Source organism: Crocodylus siamensis, chromosome 1 (genome assembly GCF_052110815.1).
Source record: "Crocodylus siamensis isolate JL-2025a chromosome 1, ASM5211081v1, whole genome shotgun sequence".
Taxonomy (NCBI): domain Eukaryota; kingdom Metazoa; phylum Chordata; order Crocodylia; family Crocodylidae; genus Crocodylus; species Crocodylus siamensis.
In genome coordinates, this window is record NC_143395.1 from 76,998,372 (window position 1) to 77,019,326 (window position 20,955).

The 20,955-nt window shown below is 42.5% G+C and overlaps 1 protein-coding gene across 2 annotated transcripts in view; it reads left to right on the forward strand.

The window, feature by feature from the left end:
- Positions 1-3,095: 3,095 nt before the first annotated feature.
- Positions 3,096-20,955, forward strand: part of UFL1 (UFM1 specific ligase 1) — a 44,818-nt gene continuing 26,958 nt past the window's right edge. For both annotated transcript variants that reach the window (XM_090037044.1, XM_090037054.1), the window contains exons 1-8: positions 3,096-3,253; positions 3,477-3,622; positions 6,012-6,040; positions 6,948-7,045; positions 7,585-7,699; positions 11,326-11,456; positions 12,123-12,181; positions 18,459-18,605. In XM_090037044.1, coding sequence (XP_089893170.1) covers positions 3,177-3,253; positions 3,477-3,622; positions 6,012-6,040; positions 6,948-7,045; positions 7,585-7,699; positions 11,326-11,456; positions 12,123-12,181; positions 18,459-18,605 — 802 coding nt within the window. In that variant the 5' untranslated portion in view covers positions 3,096-3,176. The remainder of the gene's footprint in view (positions 3,254-3,476; positions 3,623-6,011; positions 6,041-6,947; positions 7,046-7,584; positions 7,700-11,325; positions 11,457-12,122; positions 12,182-18,458; positions 18,606-20,955) is intronic.

The following is a 20,955-nucleotide window of genomic DNA, read 5'->3' on the forward strand; positions in this document are numbered from 1 at the left end:
CTTAACTGCCCCCCTGCCCATCACCTAAGTGGGGAGCATGGCCTGATAGGATGTGAACCAGCACTCTCAGGGCATGCACATGTATCCCCTATGCATCACCACCATATTGAGACTAATACTTTGCTTAAAGAAAGGTGTATTTGGTGTCATTTTTTAACAGGATATCTCAGTACTGGTATTATTTCCTCTGGTAGGGGAATAGAACATCAATACACACACACAAACACACACAGGGTGTATCTACACCTGCACTTTACTGAGGACTAATTAGCTCTGCAGTAAAGCATCAACATCTACATGTGTGCAGTAAACTAATTAACTCAGCTGTAAGATAGTATTGTCAGGCACCATGCTATCTTATGGCTGAGTAATTTACTGCACTGAAACACTTTTGTAGACACTGACCACAGGTATAAATTGCACCCAGTCAGCCTAGCCAGCTGGGGGTCTGCTACACCTTAGCTGAAATTCGTGGTATCCCAGGTGCACATGTAGATGCTGCATCTGGGAGCAGTTTACTCCATTTCAAACAGCTCTGGGGTTTATTGCTTCACATTAATTGCATGTGTAGAGAGACCCTCTCTCTCTCAGGTTTAAGAATGAAGTGTACCAATTTTAATTGAGAAAGAAGGTGTGTGCCAGGTATGAAAAGTTAGGGAAATATAGCACTGGACAAATATGTGTGGTTTTCAATGGTACTTGTTGCCTACTCTCAATTCTGTAACACCTGCAATGAACTTTTTAAGTCTTTACACAAAGATACCTAATTCTGCCAGAAATTTCTGAAGACCATTCATTACATAATTTATTTCTTTGTTGGCAGCCAGCACCACTATACAATTCTTCAGGAATTGGGCCAATGATGAATAATGCCTTAGTACTGCAGAACATCATCAGCAGAATTGACATGTTCCTTCAACCATGATCAGTTGATGAACTAGAACTTTTAATTCCTTTGGAAGTAGAATTCAGAATTGTGAGTGTGAACAGGTCTGGATTTTATAATATGAAACTTTATAATGTATTTTATGTCACACCTGCAGCACTGATTCATTTTGACAGCCCTAATATCCCCATCATTTTGTTTTATTGCTCCTAATTAAGACAAGGGAATTGATGCTCCCAAAGTGAATTCAATAGGATTGTATATTATGGCCTCATACAAACTTGCATTCATTGTTTTGTGTTAGTGAAATACGACTATTAATCCATATTATAATATTACGGTAAAGAGTCTGCAATCAATTGCCATCATTAAGCCCATATAATTCTTAACATTGAGGGTATACTGTCTGAAACAATGGAAGAAGGCAATTTTTGTAAGAATCGTGACTGGAGCCAGTAAAGCTCTGAAAGCTCCGAAATGAAATATGAATGCAATAAACTTTATTCTTACCTATGTACCTACTGTATAAACCTTAGTTCTCAAAAAGCCTCTAATAATATTGGAGTTGAATTCACTGTAAATAGATTCTGTATGTATGTGAGGAAAAAAAAGACAAATTGCTGGTGAAAATTTTTTTAACCACAGAAGGTTTTTCTTTATTTTTAGAGCAGAGCTACCTCTGACTTGACCTCAGTCAATATACCTATGATTATTTTAATAAGATTTAGATGTTAAAACTCCAGGGGCCACAGTTCATTTGTATAACGTGTGTCCATTTGTATAGCCGTGTGTACAGATCCACAAGGAAAAAGGTACTTATTCTTAAAAAGAAAAGTGGTTGTTAGTCCTGTCACAACAGTACAACCCAGAATTTACAAATCAAGAATCCAGAGCCACCCACTCCACATGGAAACATGTGCCTGCATCGCAGTAGTCTGTGAATCCCAGATCAGCCACGTCAGCCATCTTTGGACTCACAGATAAAGCATGAAAGACAATCATCCTCAACTGCCAGGGACTGTCAATACTATATACTGATACTGTTTATTTGAGATCCCTGTTTCTTCCCTCATTTTCTGATGTATATTATTACCACAGGAGGACTCCATGCATGTAGAACAGAATTTTCTCCTTGTTAAAATAACTAGTGTCAGAAACGGTGCAAAGCTGCTAAATTTCTAGCCAGATGCACAGATTTACTTCCTTGTCCCTTCTCCACACTCTTCTTCCTACTACTTGTTTTCCTCTCTAACTTTCACGCAAGTGGCTACAATATTTCCACAGCTTTTCTTCTCCCTGTCCAAGATGTCATGTTCCTCCACACACAGAACTTCACTGGCAGAACACAGTACATTTACATCACTGGAGCTATGCTGCAATAGCTGTGTCAACATGGAATTAAAAGTGACATTTTTACAACATAAACTGCTTCCAAAGTGACAAACGTTATAATGGAAAAAGGTGCATCTATTTAGGAATAGTGTCACTCAGACATAGCTACAGCAGTGCAATGGAGAAACTCACTTCAGCCCCCATCACTATATCTGATTTGCACTGCAGGCAAAGTGCCTGACTGATGTTCTGCTTACAAGAAGCACTCTAGTGATCAATATTCCCTATCAGCCTATCTGTTCCCAGACTGGCCTCTACTAGATTAGAAGAAAAGGCTTAAAAAGTTAGTTAGCTACAGCAAGTTGGCTAGCTACACTTTGTCACTTAATGCAGACACAAATTAACTTCTGAGACTGGGGTGGATCCAGGGGCTGCAGTGCTGTGGCTGCACCCGCTTCCACTGTGTAGTGCAGTGTGCTGTCCAGAACAAGTTGGCAGCTCCACTTTTTCATGGTCCCAGATACCTGAGTTCCCTCCTGAGCCTAGATACTAAGAAACTAAGCTAAAACTATGGGGGGGATGGGGCGAGGTACATCCAGAGCCTCTGAGCTGGTAGGGGACACCTGGTGGAATACAAAGTTCTTTTTTCCCAGCCCTGCAGATTATTCCTAACTCATTCCAGTGAAGTTATATTTGTTTTAGTTTCAATCTTAAACAGAACACTACAGCCAAAAGCTTCTAGCTTCTGCAGCTCTACAGCACATCCCCAGCTTCGCCGTTTTAAGGAAGAAATCCCTTTGCGCGTGCGCGGAGCCCTGCCCCCGCTCACCCCGTACTGGAATATCCCCCGCTCAGCCAGGAGGCGCTGTAGCCGGAGCGCGCAGGTACTGAGGTACGTTGTCCCCGCGCGCGGCCCGTTGCGACGCTGACGTGGGGCTACGGCGGCTCCAGGACAGCCATGGCGGCCGCCTGGGAGGAGATCCGCCGCCTGGCGGCCGACTTCCAGCGCGCCCAGTTCGCCGAGGTCACGCAGCGGTGAGAATCGGGGCTCCGAGCCCCCACCCCAAGCCCCGAGGGCAGAGGCGGTTGGGGAAGCCGGGCCCCCCTCCCGCTGCCGTCGCGGATGCGCACGCGGGGTGGTGAAGCCCCTTGGGTTGGTTGGGGAGGCCCCCCCCCAGCGCGGCGGGGACCCCGGGGGAGCCCACTGGAGGGCAGGGGTGGGGAAGCCTCGGTGACGCCGATGGCGCTGCCGCCGCAGGCTGTCGGAGCGGAACTGCGTGGAGCTGGTGGCGAAGCTGGTAGCCGACAAGCGGCTGGACGTGGTGCACACGCTGGACGGGAAGGAGTACGTCACCCCCGCGCAGATCGGCAGGGAGGTCCGACAAGAGCTGGAGGCGCGCGCCGGTGAGGGCGGGGCGTCTGGAGGTGGCTCTGTGCAGGGCGCCAGGCTGGCGGGGCGGGGCGGGTCTCCCCTTCCTGTGCCTGCTGCGGTGGGCCCTCTGTAGGTGTCCAGGAGTGGCGCCCCAAGCAGGTGTGGGGCCATGGAGAAGTTGATCCCTGACCGATCCACCTGTGGTCCAGTTGTAGCCTAAGCCCTATGGCCGCCCCAAGGCTGAGTGCCGCCTTTCTTCAGTCTTGGGGGGGCAGTGGGCTTGGAAGTATCTGAAGCCCCAGGCTGGAAAGCTACTTGCTGGTTGCAGCACCACATGTGTTTGAATGATTGAGTGGGAAAGGATTTGGAACTGATCTGGCTAATTTGACCACCAACACAAAACATTTTCCAAAATAAAAAAGGAGTGCCACTTGGAGCCCTTTTCACCTGTTCTTCTGCTCTGCCACCTCCTCCCTGAGTGAGCTGGTGCCGGGCCTTCTGCTTCCTGTCCTGTGCTCCATGTGTGCTTTGCTGCTCCCCTTTCCGCCCCCTTCCCTTCCCGAGCAAGTTGCTGCTCTGCTCCCCCTCTTGTGTTCCCTGCCCTCTCTCCTGGCGGCTCTCTGCGCCCTCTGCCGCAGCTGCCTGTTTTCCCTGCCAGCCTGCTGTGTGCCACACACAAGCACTGCCCGTGCCACAAGTGTACTGTACTACAGAATGCTTAAACTGGCTAGACCAAAAATAAATGTGTAGGTGTACGTTTGGGTTTACAGTGTTGATGATTTTACTGAACGCTACTTACTTATAGTCACAACTCATTTAAATACCACTGATATATTTAGTCAGGTTGCAAAGGCAGGTTGAAAGCAGTTAACCATCCATTTGCCTTTGGGAAGGATTACAGCTGTATTACTTTCTGCACTGCTTTCTTACTAACATTGCTTGTTAGTGAAACAAACAATCAGTGCGGAGTGCTGCCATGATGGCAGAGGTGGAGGGAGGGGACTAGGCCAGTGCTAGTGCCCTTGCCCCCTGCTCTGTCCCTGCTGTCATGGTGCCACTCCACTGCCTCCAAGGAGCAGGGCTGAGGGCAGGGGCAAGGCCAGCGGTGCGGGAGGCAGTGGTGGCACAGGGTGCTGGTGGAGGGGGTGGCAGAGCAAGCTTCCTCCCACCTGCTCCTGGGAGGCGGCAGCAGCTCAAGCTGGTAGGTGATGGTGCTCTGTCCCCACCCACCTCTGTCCTCCCCGTCCTTGTTGATGGGCACTTGGCTAGTACTTTATATAAAGGTGTAATTACAGTCAGAAGAATGAGTACAAAAGTTTCCATAATGGAACTTTAGACTGTTCCATCAGGTGTGCTCACTAAGTGACTCTTCTTCTAAGAGGCTTTTCCAAATTAGAAAACTTTTACTAACATAGCCATGAATTTAGGATTATCATAGTTATATGGGTGACATGCAGATATACTGTGCTTGTATGATTGTTTTAATGTAAGCTGGTTTTAGAATGTTTCTTAGGCACAAGAGGAAAATACTAACCAGATTTAGTTTTTGTTGGTGTAAAATTTCTAACCTAGATCTGTAAATTTGCCGTGTTACACAACGCAGGCATACTGGAAGCAATTATGCCTTAACTATAGTTTTAAATTAAAAGAAATCATATTGTGCTTTCTGATGCTACTTCTTTCTCTCCTGTATGTAGCGTATGGGTTACTATGATTTGGAAAATAAGCAAATACACTAGCCACTTTTATGTGCAGCAGCCGATGTTTTTTTCTTCAAGTAACCCTGTACTATGTGACTCATTGTTGATTCAGTACAGCACACAGTGAAAGTTATTGCTAGTGTTGAAGTAGGGTTGTAGCAGTGATGGTTGAGGAAATATGCAAGAGAAGAATTTTTGTGGGTCATATCTTTTACTAGACCAGCTCTGTGTTTGGGCAAGACTTAAACAAGGTTTTTGAATATCAGTACTCTTCCCTGAGTCTCACTGTGATACCCAGAAACTTGTCTAAGCCTATTCTAACCCTGCAGTTGGACCAGTAACAGATTATTGCCTCAGTGAAATTATATCATTTGACAGTGGTTTATGGCACTATGTAGATAGGGTTGGCAGGCTCAGTTTTATTACTAGTGGACCAACACTCACATCTCACCATAGCCAGGGAGGTAATGGGGCTGGAACCTAAACAGTCCTTTTACCCTTTGAGTCTCTTTGTTCAGGTTGTCAGGTGCACGGAGGAGAATGTTATGGGAAATCTCATGTTGTGATGATCAGATTCCAGCTTTATGTGTTGTTAGCTTGACACTTCTGAAACTGTTAAAAGTGGAATGAAAAAATTGTTCATGTATCATTGGCTGTGTTGTGTTATAAACCTTTTCAAAGATATTTGATATACTAAATTACCTTTGTATTTTTTTTAAAGGTCGAGTAAACATTGTTGACTTACAACAGGTAACTTCCTTGTTAAAAAATTAAATAACACTTTGTTTCTGTGGTTCTCCATTTCTACATATATGCAGTCTGTCAATATCCAAGCATACTGTTAGTCCAACAACTTAGTTCAAAATTATTAATGTAATATTTGTGAAACCACTAACTTCACAAAATGATAAACAAATGGATGAAGTAGATTTTGGGGAGATTAGAGTAGTGTTGGTGAGATTTAGAAGCACCATTCTCCAAACACTGTACTAAGTACTACACTTCCTCAGAAAAAAAATACTGTTCTTGTTTGCAACATTCCCTTCTGTGCTGTTTCAGGATCTTTGAAATTGCCACTAAAAGGGAGCTAAATTCTTGATTGAATTCTAAATTCTCTGCTTTCTTCAGTTGAGAAGAATAAATGGATACAAAAAATGTCTGTTTTCATTAAAACGTAGAGCTGAGAGGACATGCATAGAAACATAATTAACTTTGTGTGCCTCTTTGGGTTCTCTCTTCCTTCATTAATCTTGCATCTCTGCTAAACTCTATCTACCAGTAATCTTCTCGAACTAATTTTTGCTTCTGGCTGGAGAAAAATTACTTTGGAACCAGAAAACCTCTCTGTAAGATGCTTGAATAGTTTCAGCACTGAGCTTTATGGAAATCTTAATTTTATTGGCCCCTTTAACCTTGTCACAATTGCAGATTTTTTTTTTAAAGCATGGATTCTTCTGATCCACGTTACTGAACAGAATGTGTGAGTGTATGTCTACAAATATAGAGTGTGCGATTATAATATATATGAACTTGTGCATATATGTGATTACTACAAAATAGATATCCCCAAGAAATGCAAATGTGAAAATTAGTGTCTCAGTATCTGAGAATTAATTTGAATTGAAAGGACTAATGGGTACGTGTGTGTGTTTTTCAGGTAATAAATGTAGACCTGCTACATATTGAAAACCGTGCTAATGACATTGTTAAATCAGATAGAGCTATTCAGCTTGTTCTGGGACAGCTTATAGATGAGTGAGTATTTTCAAGGGTGATGATGATGTGATTTTAGACATTTTCAGTGCATTATGACTATAATGGGGGGGTACTTCTATTTGTTGATTATTCTTCAGTTTTTAGTCTTAAGACATAATGTTAAAGTTGATGTCCTGTAAGTCTTTTTTTTTTCTGGCCCTTTTGAGAAGAGAAAAGATCTTTGTGTGTGTGCATGCCCATCTGTGCACCTGTTTTGGGTCAGTTTGTTTGTTTCCTTAAGGAATTGTGAACAAACTTTTTTATTTTGTTTAAAAAATAAATGACAAATTTTCACATTACTGAGTTAGTTACTAGAGCAACTTTTCCCTGTATAATTATGTTGGTTAACATGAATTTCCACATCCCCCTCTATTTCCACTTGACAGCATGTTCTAGCATATTTAGACAAGTCTACAACAGTATGGAAAAAATGGTAATTCTGAACAAATGAATTAATGTAGCAGGAAAAATCTATTTAAAGAGAAGCATATTGAACTTTGTACATGATGCTAATATCTTTTTCCCTGGTTTCGTATAAGGAGTTACTTAGACCAGTTAGCAGAGGAGGTAAATGATAAACTACAGGAAACTGGCCAAGTGACAATATCTGAACTCTGCAAGGCATATGACCTTCCAGGAGACTTCCTAACACAGGTAACATCATACTATCTAACATTTTTCTAAAGGAAATGTAAAATTATTTCTGAAGAACTCTTTCCTCTCTTAAAAGATTCGTTTGCGATCTGGAAGGGTTACAGTTACATGACAATTTGAGCAGCATATTAAATTAAATTTGAGAGCTGCATTTTAGCAGCTGTTAGCAGGTTTATGCTGAAACTTGCCACCTTAGTACCGTGTACTCTAAGTGCATAACCTTGGGATTGAAAAAAGATTTGCACTTATCCAAAATTAATGTAAACAATCAGTGTTAGTTAAATAAACAGCACTGTCAGTGCTGTGGTATTTAAAGCTCAGAAACTGATTAGTTCCCTCATTTTCAAGGCTTCTAACAATCACTGTTGGGACTGCTATTAGCCTTGAAGTGATAAGAGATGGCACCCATGAAACTGATTAGCTCCTGTCATTTTCAAGGCTTCTAATAGCAGCTTTTTGACAGCTCCTTCATCTTCAGTGTTTCTGACACTAAGATAGGGTACAATTAAGTTACAGCGTAGACCCAGGCTGGAAATAAGCTGTGTGCAAAAGCAGTTTGTGCACTCTCCAAGATGCATTACAGCAAACAGTCCAGAGACTGCGTGCCATCAGGGACTGCGAGCAGGAGATAGACTCCTACTGCCAGGCCCTTCTCCCCTGGGAGCTGCAGGGTAGAGCACCGTCTCCTTCCAGGACTAAGGAGGACTCTGGGACCTCTCACTCTCCCCAGTCGGGGCATGGACCAAGGTGGTCCAGGGCCCTAAGGCCCGCCACACCAAGGCCCCTTCCTCGCCGGAGCTTAGCAACAGGTTTGCACCTCTTGCAGCCCCAGCAGAGCCTGCTCAGTTGCCGGCTCCCACAGGCAACGGATGGGTGCAGTCAGAGGAGCAGGCTCCCAGCCCACCCGCAGATTGCCCCCTCAGTCCCCCGCAGGATGGAGTCTCCCACAACAAACACCTTTCGTTTTGTCTTCGGGAGAGCGGGGCAGTAGCTGTGGTTGAGCCTGGGTTGCCTGCAGGAGTGGACTGGCCAAGTTCACTGAAGACACCAAACTTTGGGGCAAAGCATCCACACCAGAAGACAGACGGGTGATCCAGGCTGACCTGGACAAGCTCAGCAAATGGGCGGACGAGAACCTGATGGTTTTTAACACCGAAAAATGCAAGGTTCTCCACCTTGGGAGGAAAAACCTGCAGCATCCTTATAGGCTCGGCAGTGCTACGTTGGATAGCACTACAGAAGAAAAAGACTTGGGGGTCATCATGGACCACAAGATGAACATGAGCCTCCAATGCGATGCTGCGGCTAATAAAGCGACCAAAATGCTGGCTTGCAGCCGTAGATGCTTCTCGAGCAAATCCCGGGACGTCATTCTCCCCTTGTACTCGGCCTTGGTGAGGCCACAGCTGGAGTACTGCGTCCAGTTTTGGGCTCCACAATTCAAAAAGGATGTGGAGAAGCTTGAGAGAGTCCAGAGGAGAGCCACGCGCATGATCAGAGGTCAGGAAAACCGATCTTACGATGACAGGCTGAGAGCCATGGGACTCTTTAGCCTGGAGAAGCATAGGCTCAGGGGTGATCTGATGGCCACCTATAAGTTTACCAGGGGTGACCACCAGGATCTGGGGGAATGTTTGTTCACCAGAGCGCCCCAAGGGATGACTAGATCGAACGGTCACAAACTCCTGCAAGACCGTTTCAGGTTGGACGTAAGGAAGAATTTCTTTACTGTCCGAGCCCCCAAGGTCTGGAACAGTCTGCCAGCGGAGGTGGTTCAAGCACCTACATTGAACACCTTCAAGAGTAAATTGGATGCTTATCTTGCTGGGATCCTATGACCCCAGCTGACTTCCTGCCCTTTGGGCAGGAGGCTGGACTTGATGATCTCCTGAGGTCCCTTCCAGCCCTGATGTCTATGATATCTATGAAACTGTAGTTCCTGTAAGACATAGGCAGTAAATTGGTACTGGCACTGTACCATTTAAGCAACAGTTAAGTGAATTATGCAGTCACCTAGCATGATAGCACCTTGACCCCAGATGTGGCCTCGGTGCATCCTGGAGACACTTTCCCGGTGCTTCCATACCTTCTGCCCCAGATTCCTCTCTACTGTTCGCTGTCTGACCACTGAGAACCAGCTGATGTATACCAGAGGACCGTTTCTTGGCCTGTGGTGCTTCAGCCTTATCTGTCTCACTCAAGCTCTGCCAGCCCTTAAGCACAGGGGATTGTGCCAGCTGGATCACACCCTTGTTTGATCATATGCTTAGAAAAGATGGATCCCCCTTTCTGTGGGATGGGGCAAGTCTGTATTGGTCAGATAGCTTGGAAACATGTATTACTGACATCAAAGGATTTATAAAAAGCAGCAGCAAGCATAAGAAGTCAGTAGCCATATACTGAGATATAGACAGAGGTATGAGAGTAAATAAGAGAGTAAAAAAAATGAGATCATTAACTTGTTCTCACCCTGCATCTTAGGCTGCTAGAGACATCCAAAAAACTGGTGCTTTATGAACATGATTTATTTGTAATTAAAAAAGAAATATAAAGGCTTATGCACAAGACTTCTACAGATACAATTCAGTTTACAGTGAAAGAGATTTGTTTGCTTTTTGCAGCAGCCCAGTCATCTGCTGACATACTGAACTGCTTGAATAGAAAAGTGAGGTTTGTTCCCAAAGGAGGGGAGATTAACTGAAACCAACAAATAAATTAAATTGCACTTGTAATAGAATATTTTAAAACAAAAGGCTTTTTCAGTTGAACTGGAAAAGGAGTAAGAAGATCCAGTGTTTGGAAGTTGAAAACAGGAATTCAAATTAGAAATAAATCTGAATCTTTTTAACATTGAAGTAATAAAGTATTGGAACAATTTACTATGAGTTTTAAATTATGTTGTTACAGGATTTTTTTAAATCAATATTAGTTCTTTTTCTGAAAGAGGAATTCTTACTCAGGGGAATTCTTATGGTTTGTTGTTATGTAGGAATCCAGATCACAAGATCATAGTTGCCCCTTTGGGCCTTTTAGTTGAGGAATAATGTAAATCTGTAGCACCATCAATTCTTGGACAAGTTTTCTAAAACAGAGACATATATATTTATTTCCTTAGGTGATTTGAATATTGTAACGTATGTCTTAGAATGCACATTTGAAACCATCTTTTCTTTTGTCCATGTATTTTTCTGCCAAAACTAGTCATTTTGACATCTTGAAAGAACGGGCTATTGACTTTTTTTGCCCTGTGTTCAGATTAAATCTGAGGTGTGCTTGTGCAGCCTCAGACAAAGTGGATTACATTTACAATTTGTTCATTTTTTCATTGTCCTATATTAATGTCCAGTGCTAAGGAGTGTCATCATTCAATTCAGGTTATTGTGTGTACCTTTAAATTCATTTCACGTGCAGATGAATACATGCACGCAATCTTTTATCTGTTAGGACATGTTTGCAATATAAAGAGGGTAATTTCTAATGAATTCTTATTTCTGAATTAACTTTCTGATTCTATATTACACTATTTGTCTGTTTGCTTTGGGGTTTTTGTTTCTTTGTCTATTTTGATGGGGCGTATTATAACTACAATATCTCCTTTCAGCATTTTTCATTGCTTTTACTTGCAGGCGTTGTCTGGGCGTCTGGGTAAAATTATCCGTGGACAAATAGATCAAGACAACCGAGGGGTGATTTTTACAGAAGCCTTTGTATCCCGTCATCAGGCGCGTATTCGCGGTCTATTTAGCGCAATGACTCGGTAAGTGCGTAACTGCATGTAGAAATAGGTTTTTCATTATTCTTTATGAATATGATTTATTTGTAATTTAAAAAAGAAATATAAAGCCTTATGCATGAGACTTCTACGGATACCATTCAGTTTACAGTGAGAGAGATTTGTTTGCTTCTTGCAGCAGCCCAGTCATCTGCTGACATACTGAACTGGTTGACTAGAAAAGTGAGGTTGGTTCCTAGAGGAGGGGAGATTAACTGAAACCAACAAATAAATTAAATGACACTTGTAATTTATATTTTAAACGATCAGATTTTGTCAGTCACTGTGTTACTGTTTTTTTTAAAGTGTCATTTGTGTCATGTCATTGTGACATTCTGAAAAATAAAGCCTGTTTATAGAATTTTTTTGTGTCAGATCATTAAAACGGCTTTATAGTGATCACAAACTGAACTTGGCAGTTTTAATAATATTTATAGTAGCTCAGTTCTAATAATTTCAGATCAGTATCAATTCAGAAACTTCATAAGCAGTTGGAAGTTGACATTAGCAGTATAGGCAATGTGCTATGTAGTTTTGCAGAAAGTAAAACTCTTGAGGACAAGTCTGGAGGCTCTGCATCTTTTCTGGACTCTGTACATTAATTTGAGGGTTGCTAAGCCTTTCTCATGTTTATCCTTTTATTCTCTCTAGGCCTACACCTGTAAGTAACTTGATCACTCGTTATGGATTTCAGGAACATTTGCTTTACTGTGAGTTTCATTTAGACTGTTTCATGTAATAGTTAATATGCAAATTCTTAACTATTCAAGTTAATAATTAGTATTAGTTGTGAAATAAGTAGTAACAGATATCCTTTCCAATTTAACAAGTAATCCACTTGAGCTGTCCACACCTTAAAAGTGCCACTCTGGATCTTAGGGCAATGAAAATGTCTCTAGGGGCAAAATGATGCAAGAAGTACAGTACTCATTTTTTCATTTGTTTCATTATTTGCCCCCAGCTACTGGCAGTTTTATCACTGGAACACACAAAAGGGGACAGATTTTACATTGCCAAATGACATTAACTGCCCTAAATTCTAATTTTTTGGCTTTGCTTTGCAATAGCAGAGGCAGAATTTTTGTTATGCTCTCCACTAGATCTCTTTATATGAGAGAGAAAGTACACTTTACGTTGACTATTATTTTGTGAAGCTTTTTTTAAAAATAAAATCCATGAAGACTTCCTTCTCAACTGCCAAATCTCCTGTGCAGGCCGTGATTATATCTTGCTTCCAATATTGCCAGTCCTTTTTTTTTTAATACCCAGACTTACCTCTCTTCCATCCAGAATGCTGTCTTAAAAATCATCTGTCTTATCTGCTGACAGGCCATGTCCTACTTGTCTTCAGATTCCTTTACCAGCTTGCTATCTTTTTCATATAAAAGTTAATCTTCTTTTCTTTACTTCCAGGGTTTTGCATGGCTTAGCTCTGCTAATGTATCTGTTTCCTTCTCTTCTAAATGGCTGTTCACCCCTTTAAGCTGTCATATATCTTTGTTTTGTCTTTTGTGACCTTCTGTGTCTGACTTTTCTCACCTGACCCCACCTTTCCTCCTGTCTCCTTTCCCTTCAGGCTGTTCTTTATAAATATATGTTGTCAGCCTTAATTACCTTAAGCTAACCACAAATGACAGTAATTTCTAGGGGTATACCAATAGAGATTTTGGGGGCTGATACCAATAGCCGATATTTAAAGAGGCATATCAGCTGATACCAATATCCGATACAGCTGCTATCAGGTGGTGGAAGGGGAGGAGGGCGGGAAGGGGCATGGGAGGAGCAAATCAATGCTCCTCCCTGATGAGGGAGGGGGCGGGGCAGGCACTGCCCAGCTGGGGTAGGGGGGGAGGGAGCATGGGACAGAGGTGCGGCTCATGGGGTGGGGGCAGCTCCCGCCACTACTTGCACCCCAGGAGCGTGGGAGCAGGAGGAAGTGTGCCCTCGCATCTGTGCAGTGTGGGGCGGGTTGCAGCTGTGGGATGGGGCTGGCGCTGCACAGGGCTTTTCTTGCTGGGGGCTGGGCTCAGAGCAGGCTCTGGTGGTGCTGGAAGGAGGCTGTGGCCACCCTAAATTTTACCACAGCTCCACTTCCAGCCCTGCACCACCACCCTGTGCAGCTCTGGCTTTTCCCAGTGCTTTGGTGGAGGCAGGGCATTCAGCTGGGGCTGCACCAGGTGGCAGAGCAGGGAGCAGAGCTGCAGTGAAATTTGGGGTGGCTGTAGCCTCCTCCCAATGCCACCGGAGCCCGCTCCGAGCCCAGCCCCCGGCAGGAAGAGCCACACAGCACTGACTCTGGCTCCACCTTTATAGCTGCAGCCTTCCCCATGCCGTGCAGATCCTGGGGCACGTGACCTCACCCTCCTGGTGTGCAAGTGGCGGTGGGAGCTGCCCCAACCCCATGAACTGTGCCTCCGTCCCATGACTCCCCCTCCACCTGCCCCCTCCCTTACCACAGACGGCGTTGATGTGTCCCCATGTTCCTTCCTTCCCCCCTCCCCTTCTGACTTACCACCTCTTCACGCTGTCAGCTGTGCTCCGTGTGGCACTGCAGCTGCATGAAGCATGGGCATTTATGGGCCAAATTATCAGCCCCATAGGACCAATGTCTGAGATGGACAATTTTCTTTACATCATTACTGTTCTGGTATTGGACTGATGTACCAGTGCACCTCTAATAATTTCTAAAAGGCATGAACACTAATATAATGACTTTTTTCTTTTAACAGCACAAGGAAGAAATAAGTTTAATTCAGTTTTTTATCTTTTGCTCCCCATTTCATTTTTCTTTGTATGCTATCTATGTAGCCCCATGTTTTGCAAAGAGGGTAATCCAGTAGGTATCCAGGGTTTTACTGTGCGACTCCCTGTGTTGTTTTGGGGCATACAATTCTTGTTCTCACATATGTTAAATCACTACTTTGATCTCCAAACCTCTGACATGAATTAAAATTTTAACCTAAAATTTCACCCCAGAGAAGGAAAGAATAGGCAGGCTGAATTATTTATTGTTTCTTCACCCGGAAATTCAGAAACGTGGCCAGGCTGTTCATCACATAAAGGTTTGTACCATGCCCAAGGCATGCTGTGAATTAGACAAGTAAAAGAACTCTAAATTACTACAAATATATTAATTAAAAATAGTGCTATGCTTAGGTACAGTTTCTTCAGTTGTCTCTTTGTGAGTTTCCCACACTGAGTTGCATTGTACAGCAAGACTACGCAGAAAGAGCCTCCAAAATTAGCTTATTAACTTAAAATCAATAGGTGAACAATATCTAGCTATTATAAGTATACAAAATATTTATTACTGGCGAAGTGAAAAAAAATATTCAAAAGTAAGACTCACATTTAGATTTGGAAAGGTAGAGAGAACTTATAAATAGAAGAAAGATTAAAAGATCTTAATCTATGAAGATCTTTATCTGAAGGAGACCTTTGGTATATTGTTTGGTTTCAGCAGTTCACTCACTGGTTTGAGACAAGCAGATAAATCCTTTGATTTCAAATTGGATCTCTGTCTGTGTTTCAGCATAGTCAGTTTATATCTGCTCAGCTATGTAGAGTTTGATGCACATCTCACACTTTGTTGCATTAATATTTTCATATTAGTATTTTTGATATTCAGATACAATTTCTTTCAGTAAGACCTTCTCAAATCTCTGATGTTTGAAGTTCAGGTTTGGTGACATTTTCATGGAGATAACATCAAGGTTAATTTCTGTGGCTGTGGGACTTTGGGTGTGGTGGCTCGTTTTAGTTGTTTGTCTTTGTTCTTCATATTGTCTTAAATTGAAAACTTTTCCTTTCATACTCCCATCCCTCTCTCCTCAGTTTCATTAGTATCAAAGAACCTTTTATTTATTTTAAAGTTTTACTTTTAAAACTTTTCTCTTATCTTGTCCATTTGCTGAAATACCATTTCAGTACCACAAATGTTGTCATATTTGAAAAGCTCTTTCAAAAGAGTATAAGCAAGGCTCAAGAGCAAAGTCTCCTTGCTTTTTTCATGCATGGTACCACTAAAAATAAGTTTTAAAGTGCATACGTGTTGCATCTCGTAGCTTGTTTCATTAAGCATATTTCAGGGACTTCTTGAATTTAACTTGTCAAAACCAATGTAATAGTCATTTATTCTATAATAGATCCATGATATTCTTATCCTTTAGATGACCTGATAGAGTAAAAGGTTGGCTAGGGTGTCAGGGGTCCAGTCCTAACATGGATGCAGGATTTGTTGTTCCTAAACAATTTCAGACCAATCATCTCATGTGGTCGTCTTGAAAAGTGAATGATATTTTAACTTCTCCAGTAAATGAGATTTAATCATTTTTCTAGGATGTTTGTACTATTGTCCTACAGTTAAGTTTTTCCTGAGATTAGATCTAAACCTCCTTTGCTGCCGTCTGAACCCATTGCCATATGTCCTGTCTTTTGTGGTGAAGGAGAATGCTATAGAGAAGATGTAGAAACATTCTTTCAAATAGTTGAAAACTGTTATCATGTCCTTTGGTTAATCTTCAAGCTGTTATAATAAAGAATACATCCACTTAAGAAATGTGGAAGAATGTCAGTTCAGGAAATAGCATGCGAATAACGTTAGAAAACACAGATTTTCCTGATTTTGAATATTTTATGTCAGATCCAGAGCCACTGAAATCCAATGAAAGAATTTCATGACTTCACTGAACTATGACTCGGATCTTATGGGATACAACAAATAATTTCCACTTCCAAATTTAAAAAAAAGAGAGTACATCTTCCAAATATTTCATCTTAGTAGTGTTTGGGTTCTGGTACTATCCCATCTAGAAGTTTCAAACAGGATTATGGTGCAATTATGTTAGGCATGGTGAAAGCATAGTCATTACCCTGAGCTAACCTTAAAAGAATCATAGTCTTTAATTATCCATTTTGTATTAATTTCTGCAGCTTCATTTCAATACCTATCTAACTGATAGTGCTTTATGTATTGCAAACTTTGTAGTATGGCAACTTTTTAAATTTTAGCATCACAAATCTCATGAATGTTTCAGTATTCCAGTTAGGTAGACCAGGCATGTGAGCAGACAAGCAAATTGTCAGATAAGCATTAAGCAAGTTCTGTGTTGTCAAGTACAAAGTAATGTACCTGAGGAAAAGTATCCTATGCATATGCAGGCCTTGGGCTATTATGACTTCAGAAAAGAAACCTTGGAGTTAGTTTTCCAAAAACACCGCTAAATGTGTAATGGTGAACAAGAGAGTCAACAAAATGTTTGGTATCATCGAGAAGGGAATTAAAAATTAAACATCATGATATAAATTCATAATGTACTCACATCTTCAATACCGTGTTTAGTTCTAGTCTCCACATCTCATGAAATCATGTCATGGAATTAGAAAAAGGAACCATTATATGTGACTACATTTAGTGTTCTTTTGCTGGTAAAATATCTTAGCTGTTCTGTGCCATACAACTTGAATAAGTTTGAATATAATAGTTTAGTAGTACTGGTTGCTATTTTATCCTTGCCAGGAGAATGCATGTAGACTCTGGAGTTAACTAATTATTGAAGATCATTGTAACAGCGGGCCTGTTCCAGGCCGATCTCACTGTGGCCCGCCCACCTGTTTCTGGGCAAACCACCTGCCTTCTCACCTACCATGCCTGTTGGTAATTAATTAATAGAAGTTAATCAGGCGGGAGGCTGCCCAGTTCTTGCCCTGATGCCAGGGGGTGCTATCTGCAGCTCCATTCCTCACCTACACCGCAGCCCAAGCCTTGCAGATGGTATCCAGATGTTCTCAACAGCCACTGGCCCCACGCTGGACCCCAGACTTGTCCAATCAGGACCGCTCTAAGATCCCTCCATTCCCGTGGCCTAATCTGCCTTCATCCTGGGCAGCATAGCTCCCTGAACTGCTTCCCCTTCCGGGTGTGGTCCCCCCTGGGGCCTTTGGCTATTGGCCCTAGCCCACCTCCAGGCCAGTCGGAATCCCAGGCCCACAGCTCTTGGGCGTTCCTTGCGGTGGGCCCCTGGCCCTTCAACCCTTCCAGTTCTGGCCCCAGCATTGACCAGTCGGGGGATGTCCAGACAGGTGCGAGTCTCTGGCCCCACTCTCTCTCTCTCTCTCTCTCTGGGGGTCCATCTTCCAGACCCTACAAAGTGAGGAACCCACCTGGTTGTGGGGGCTAGGGGTTAAGGTGCCCCGACCCGCCTTTCACCAGGTGACTGGCCTGGAATTTCTTGGGGGCACCACTGGGAGCCACACCAGGCCACCCATCCCTGGCAGGGTGCAGTTTTAGGTCATACCCAGGACCAGGAGCCTCCTGACCATCCCCTGCAGCTCCTCCCTTACCTCTAGATGATACCTGTAGCCAGGTGATGTTGTTGCCTGGCCTCCCAGCTGCAAAATGCTCTGTTTATATGGGCAGCCCTGAATCTAAAATGGCTGTCCGCATCAGGCACCTGCCAGCTGCTGTCTCAGGCCCTTAAAGTGGCAGGCACAAACAGTGCCCTGCCACAATCAACTATAGTTACCAATTGGACAGAGTTTTGTTTCTCGGATGTTTTCACTATCAACTCATGTTAACACCTTTGAGTTAACACCTTTGTGCCTTTTTTGTCATTAGTAACATCCAAATATTTATTATTGTAAAACGTATTAATAAAATCGTTGTGTATTTTATTTGTTGGCTAGGAGAAGACAGCATTTTGACCATGTTTTGTAACTTCAAAGCTACAGTGTTCTAAGTTTTGATCCTGTCAGTGTAGCTTTGTTCTTTTGATCTGTACATTTGCCAGAGCTCTCATCAGGAAATTCCCAGAAGTGTTTAAAAATACCCTTTCAGTGCAACAACTGCTTGTAGTTCTGTTATTCTGTTTCATTTAATGTGTGGTAGAAAAATCCTGATGGATAAATGCAATAAAACCAAAATAATTGAAATATATTTAGTAATGCGTATATTTATTCAAACTTACTTTGTGTGTTTTTATCTTTCAGCTGTGTTAGAGGAACTTGTTAACACTGGACGTCTGAAAGGCACAGTGGTTGGCGGGAAACAGGATAAGGCAGTGTTTGTTCCAGATATCTATGCCAGGACACAGAGCAACTGGGTGGATTCCTTTTTCAAGCAGAACGGTTATCTAGGTAACTGATCTTAATTTTTTTTTTTATGAATAAAGGGACTTAGGGTTAGGTAATTAAATGAACCCTAGTGTGACCATTGTCTATGACTGAGCTTTATGAGAATACATAGAATGCTACTATAGTAGTTTGTATTCCTCTGGTAAAGGCTTGGTCTTACCTTTTCAAAATATAAGCATCTAAAACTGCCCAGTTGGAACTACTAGGTTTGCAAGCTGTGCTGCCTGTGAGCTTGCCTAACTAGAAGACCGTTTCATTGTAGTCATATATATTTTTTCATTGTTGAGAGAAATTTTTACTGATAGGAGGGGAGGTAGCAGTTCTATTCATGCTTCTATCGATCTATATATCTATTGACTGGAGCGTGAGGGGTAGCAGGCATAAGTGATGCCCAAGTCCTGAGTGGCAATGGCCTGCTGTTCTCAAGATGGAAATTGTATTCTAGATAAAGTAGTGAGGTGCTGTTTTAAAGTTCCCATATTTTAAAAGGACAGTCCTTCCAATAACCTAGAGACTTTTTCTCTCAAAGGACTCAGAATACTTTGATCTGGTTACTATTAACTGTTTAATTCTATTTTTGTCTTTTTAAACTACGGAGTATCTTTTAAATACATTATAGTACTGTGAACAATGCATGTTTCCAAATTTCCAAGGATAAATAACTCACAGCTTCCATGTTTTGTCAGGCATTTAAAAAAATACTTACGTGGGCATGTGTATTTGAGTGACCAGAAAGACTTGAGGAAAAAACCTGCTGTTCTTTCATAGATACAATTAGACAATGTACTTTCTATCCATTATATTTTACTTTAAAAATGCCCTTGGAAGAGGTAATTATGAAATTAAAAGTTAATAGCGCAATAAAGTGAAAAAAGGAGGAACACTCTAAGTTAAGGCCATGGATTGTAAAGGCTGTGAGGCAGTTTTTTCAGACTTTTATTTCCTGTTCTTTCATTTTCTACAGCCACACTTAACCAAGTCAGTGTTGGCTTTAACCTTATTTAACTTTCTCTTCGCATCTATGTTGCATATTTAAAGAACTTATCATTTCCCCATTTTCTTGTTTTCAGAACAGTTTGCCAGTTAAGTCATGTTCTTGTTCGAAGGCTTGCTGAAGCCTCATTTAAATATGTAGAAGAAAAAATATTTAGAATGTTTTGTCTCTTATTTCCTCATGGTTGAGGCATTACAAGTCTGGGACTTGTACTATGTAACACTTGAGGTCCCTTCCAACTGTATGGTTTCATAGTTTCATAGTTTCATAGTAGCTAGAGTCGGAAGGGACCTAGGTAGATCATCCAGTCCGACCCCCTGCCTTAGCAGGAAAGAGCACCGGAGTCAGATGACCCCGGCAAGGTGCTCATCTAACTTCCTTTTAAAAATCCCCAGGCTAGGAGCCTGCACCACTTCCCCTGGAAGCTGGTTCCAGGCCCTAGCCGCCCTGACTGTGAAGTAGCGCCTCCTAATATCTAATCTAAACTTACCCTCCGCCAGTTTGTGACCGTTATTCCTGGTCACTCCTGGCAGCGCACGGGGGAACAGGGACTCCCCCAATACCTGCTGATCCCCCCTGACCAGTTTGTAGCAGGCCACAAGGTCCCCCCTTAACCTTCTCTTGTGGAGGCTAAACAGGTTCAGGTCCCGTAGCCTCTCCTCATAAGGCCTGCCCTGCTGACCCCTGATCATACGAGTGGCCCTCCTCTGAACTCTTTCCATATTGTCCACGTCCCTCTTGAAGTGTGGCGCCCAGAACTGGACGCAGTACTCCAGCTGCGGCCTGACCAGTGCCGCATAGAGGGTTCTATGATTGTCATCTCACACTACTACTTACAGTTCCCCGAAAATGAGGACCTCTTTTGATCTTAGGAATTCATCTCTTCTTGCTTCGTTTCTTTTGCAAACCTTTAATTTCTTTTCATAAATCTCAGACATTACAAAAAATTTTTAGGGAGATTATTATGATTTCACAGAAGAATATGATTTATCTGATTAGTCTATAAAAGCGCATACCTATCCTGCCTTTTAAAAGGTATACAGTGAAAAAATGAATTTCTAAAGAAGGAGGTTTTGAAAAATTCCACTTAGTGTGGGGCTTGTGATGTACAGCTGAATTTGACGAGTTCACTCATTTGAGACATGGTTGTTTGTCTTGGATTCATATATGTTAGGGTCGGAAGGGACCTCAGTAGGTCATCGAGTCTGACCCCCTGCCCTAGGCAAGAAAGAGCACTGAGGTCAGATGACCCCAGCTAGTCTTACTTTAGCAATAGGTTAGATAAGCATTTGTTTGGGTTGGTTTGGATAGGAATGATCCTGCCTTGTCCAGGGAGCTGGACCAGATGGCCTCCATAGG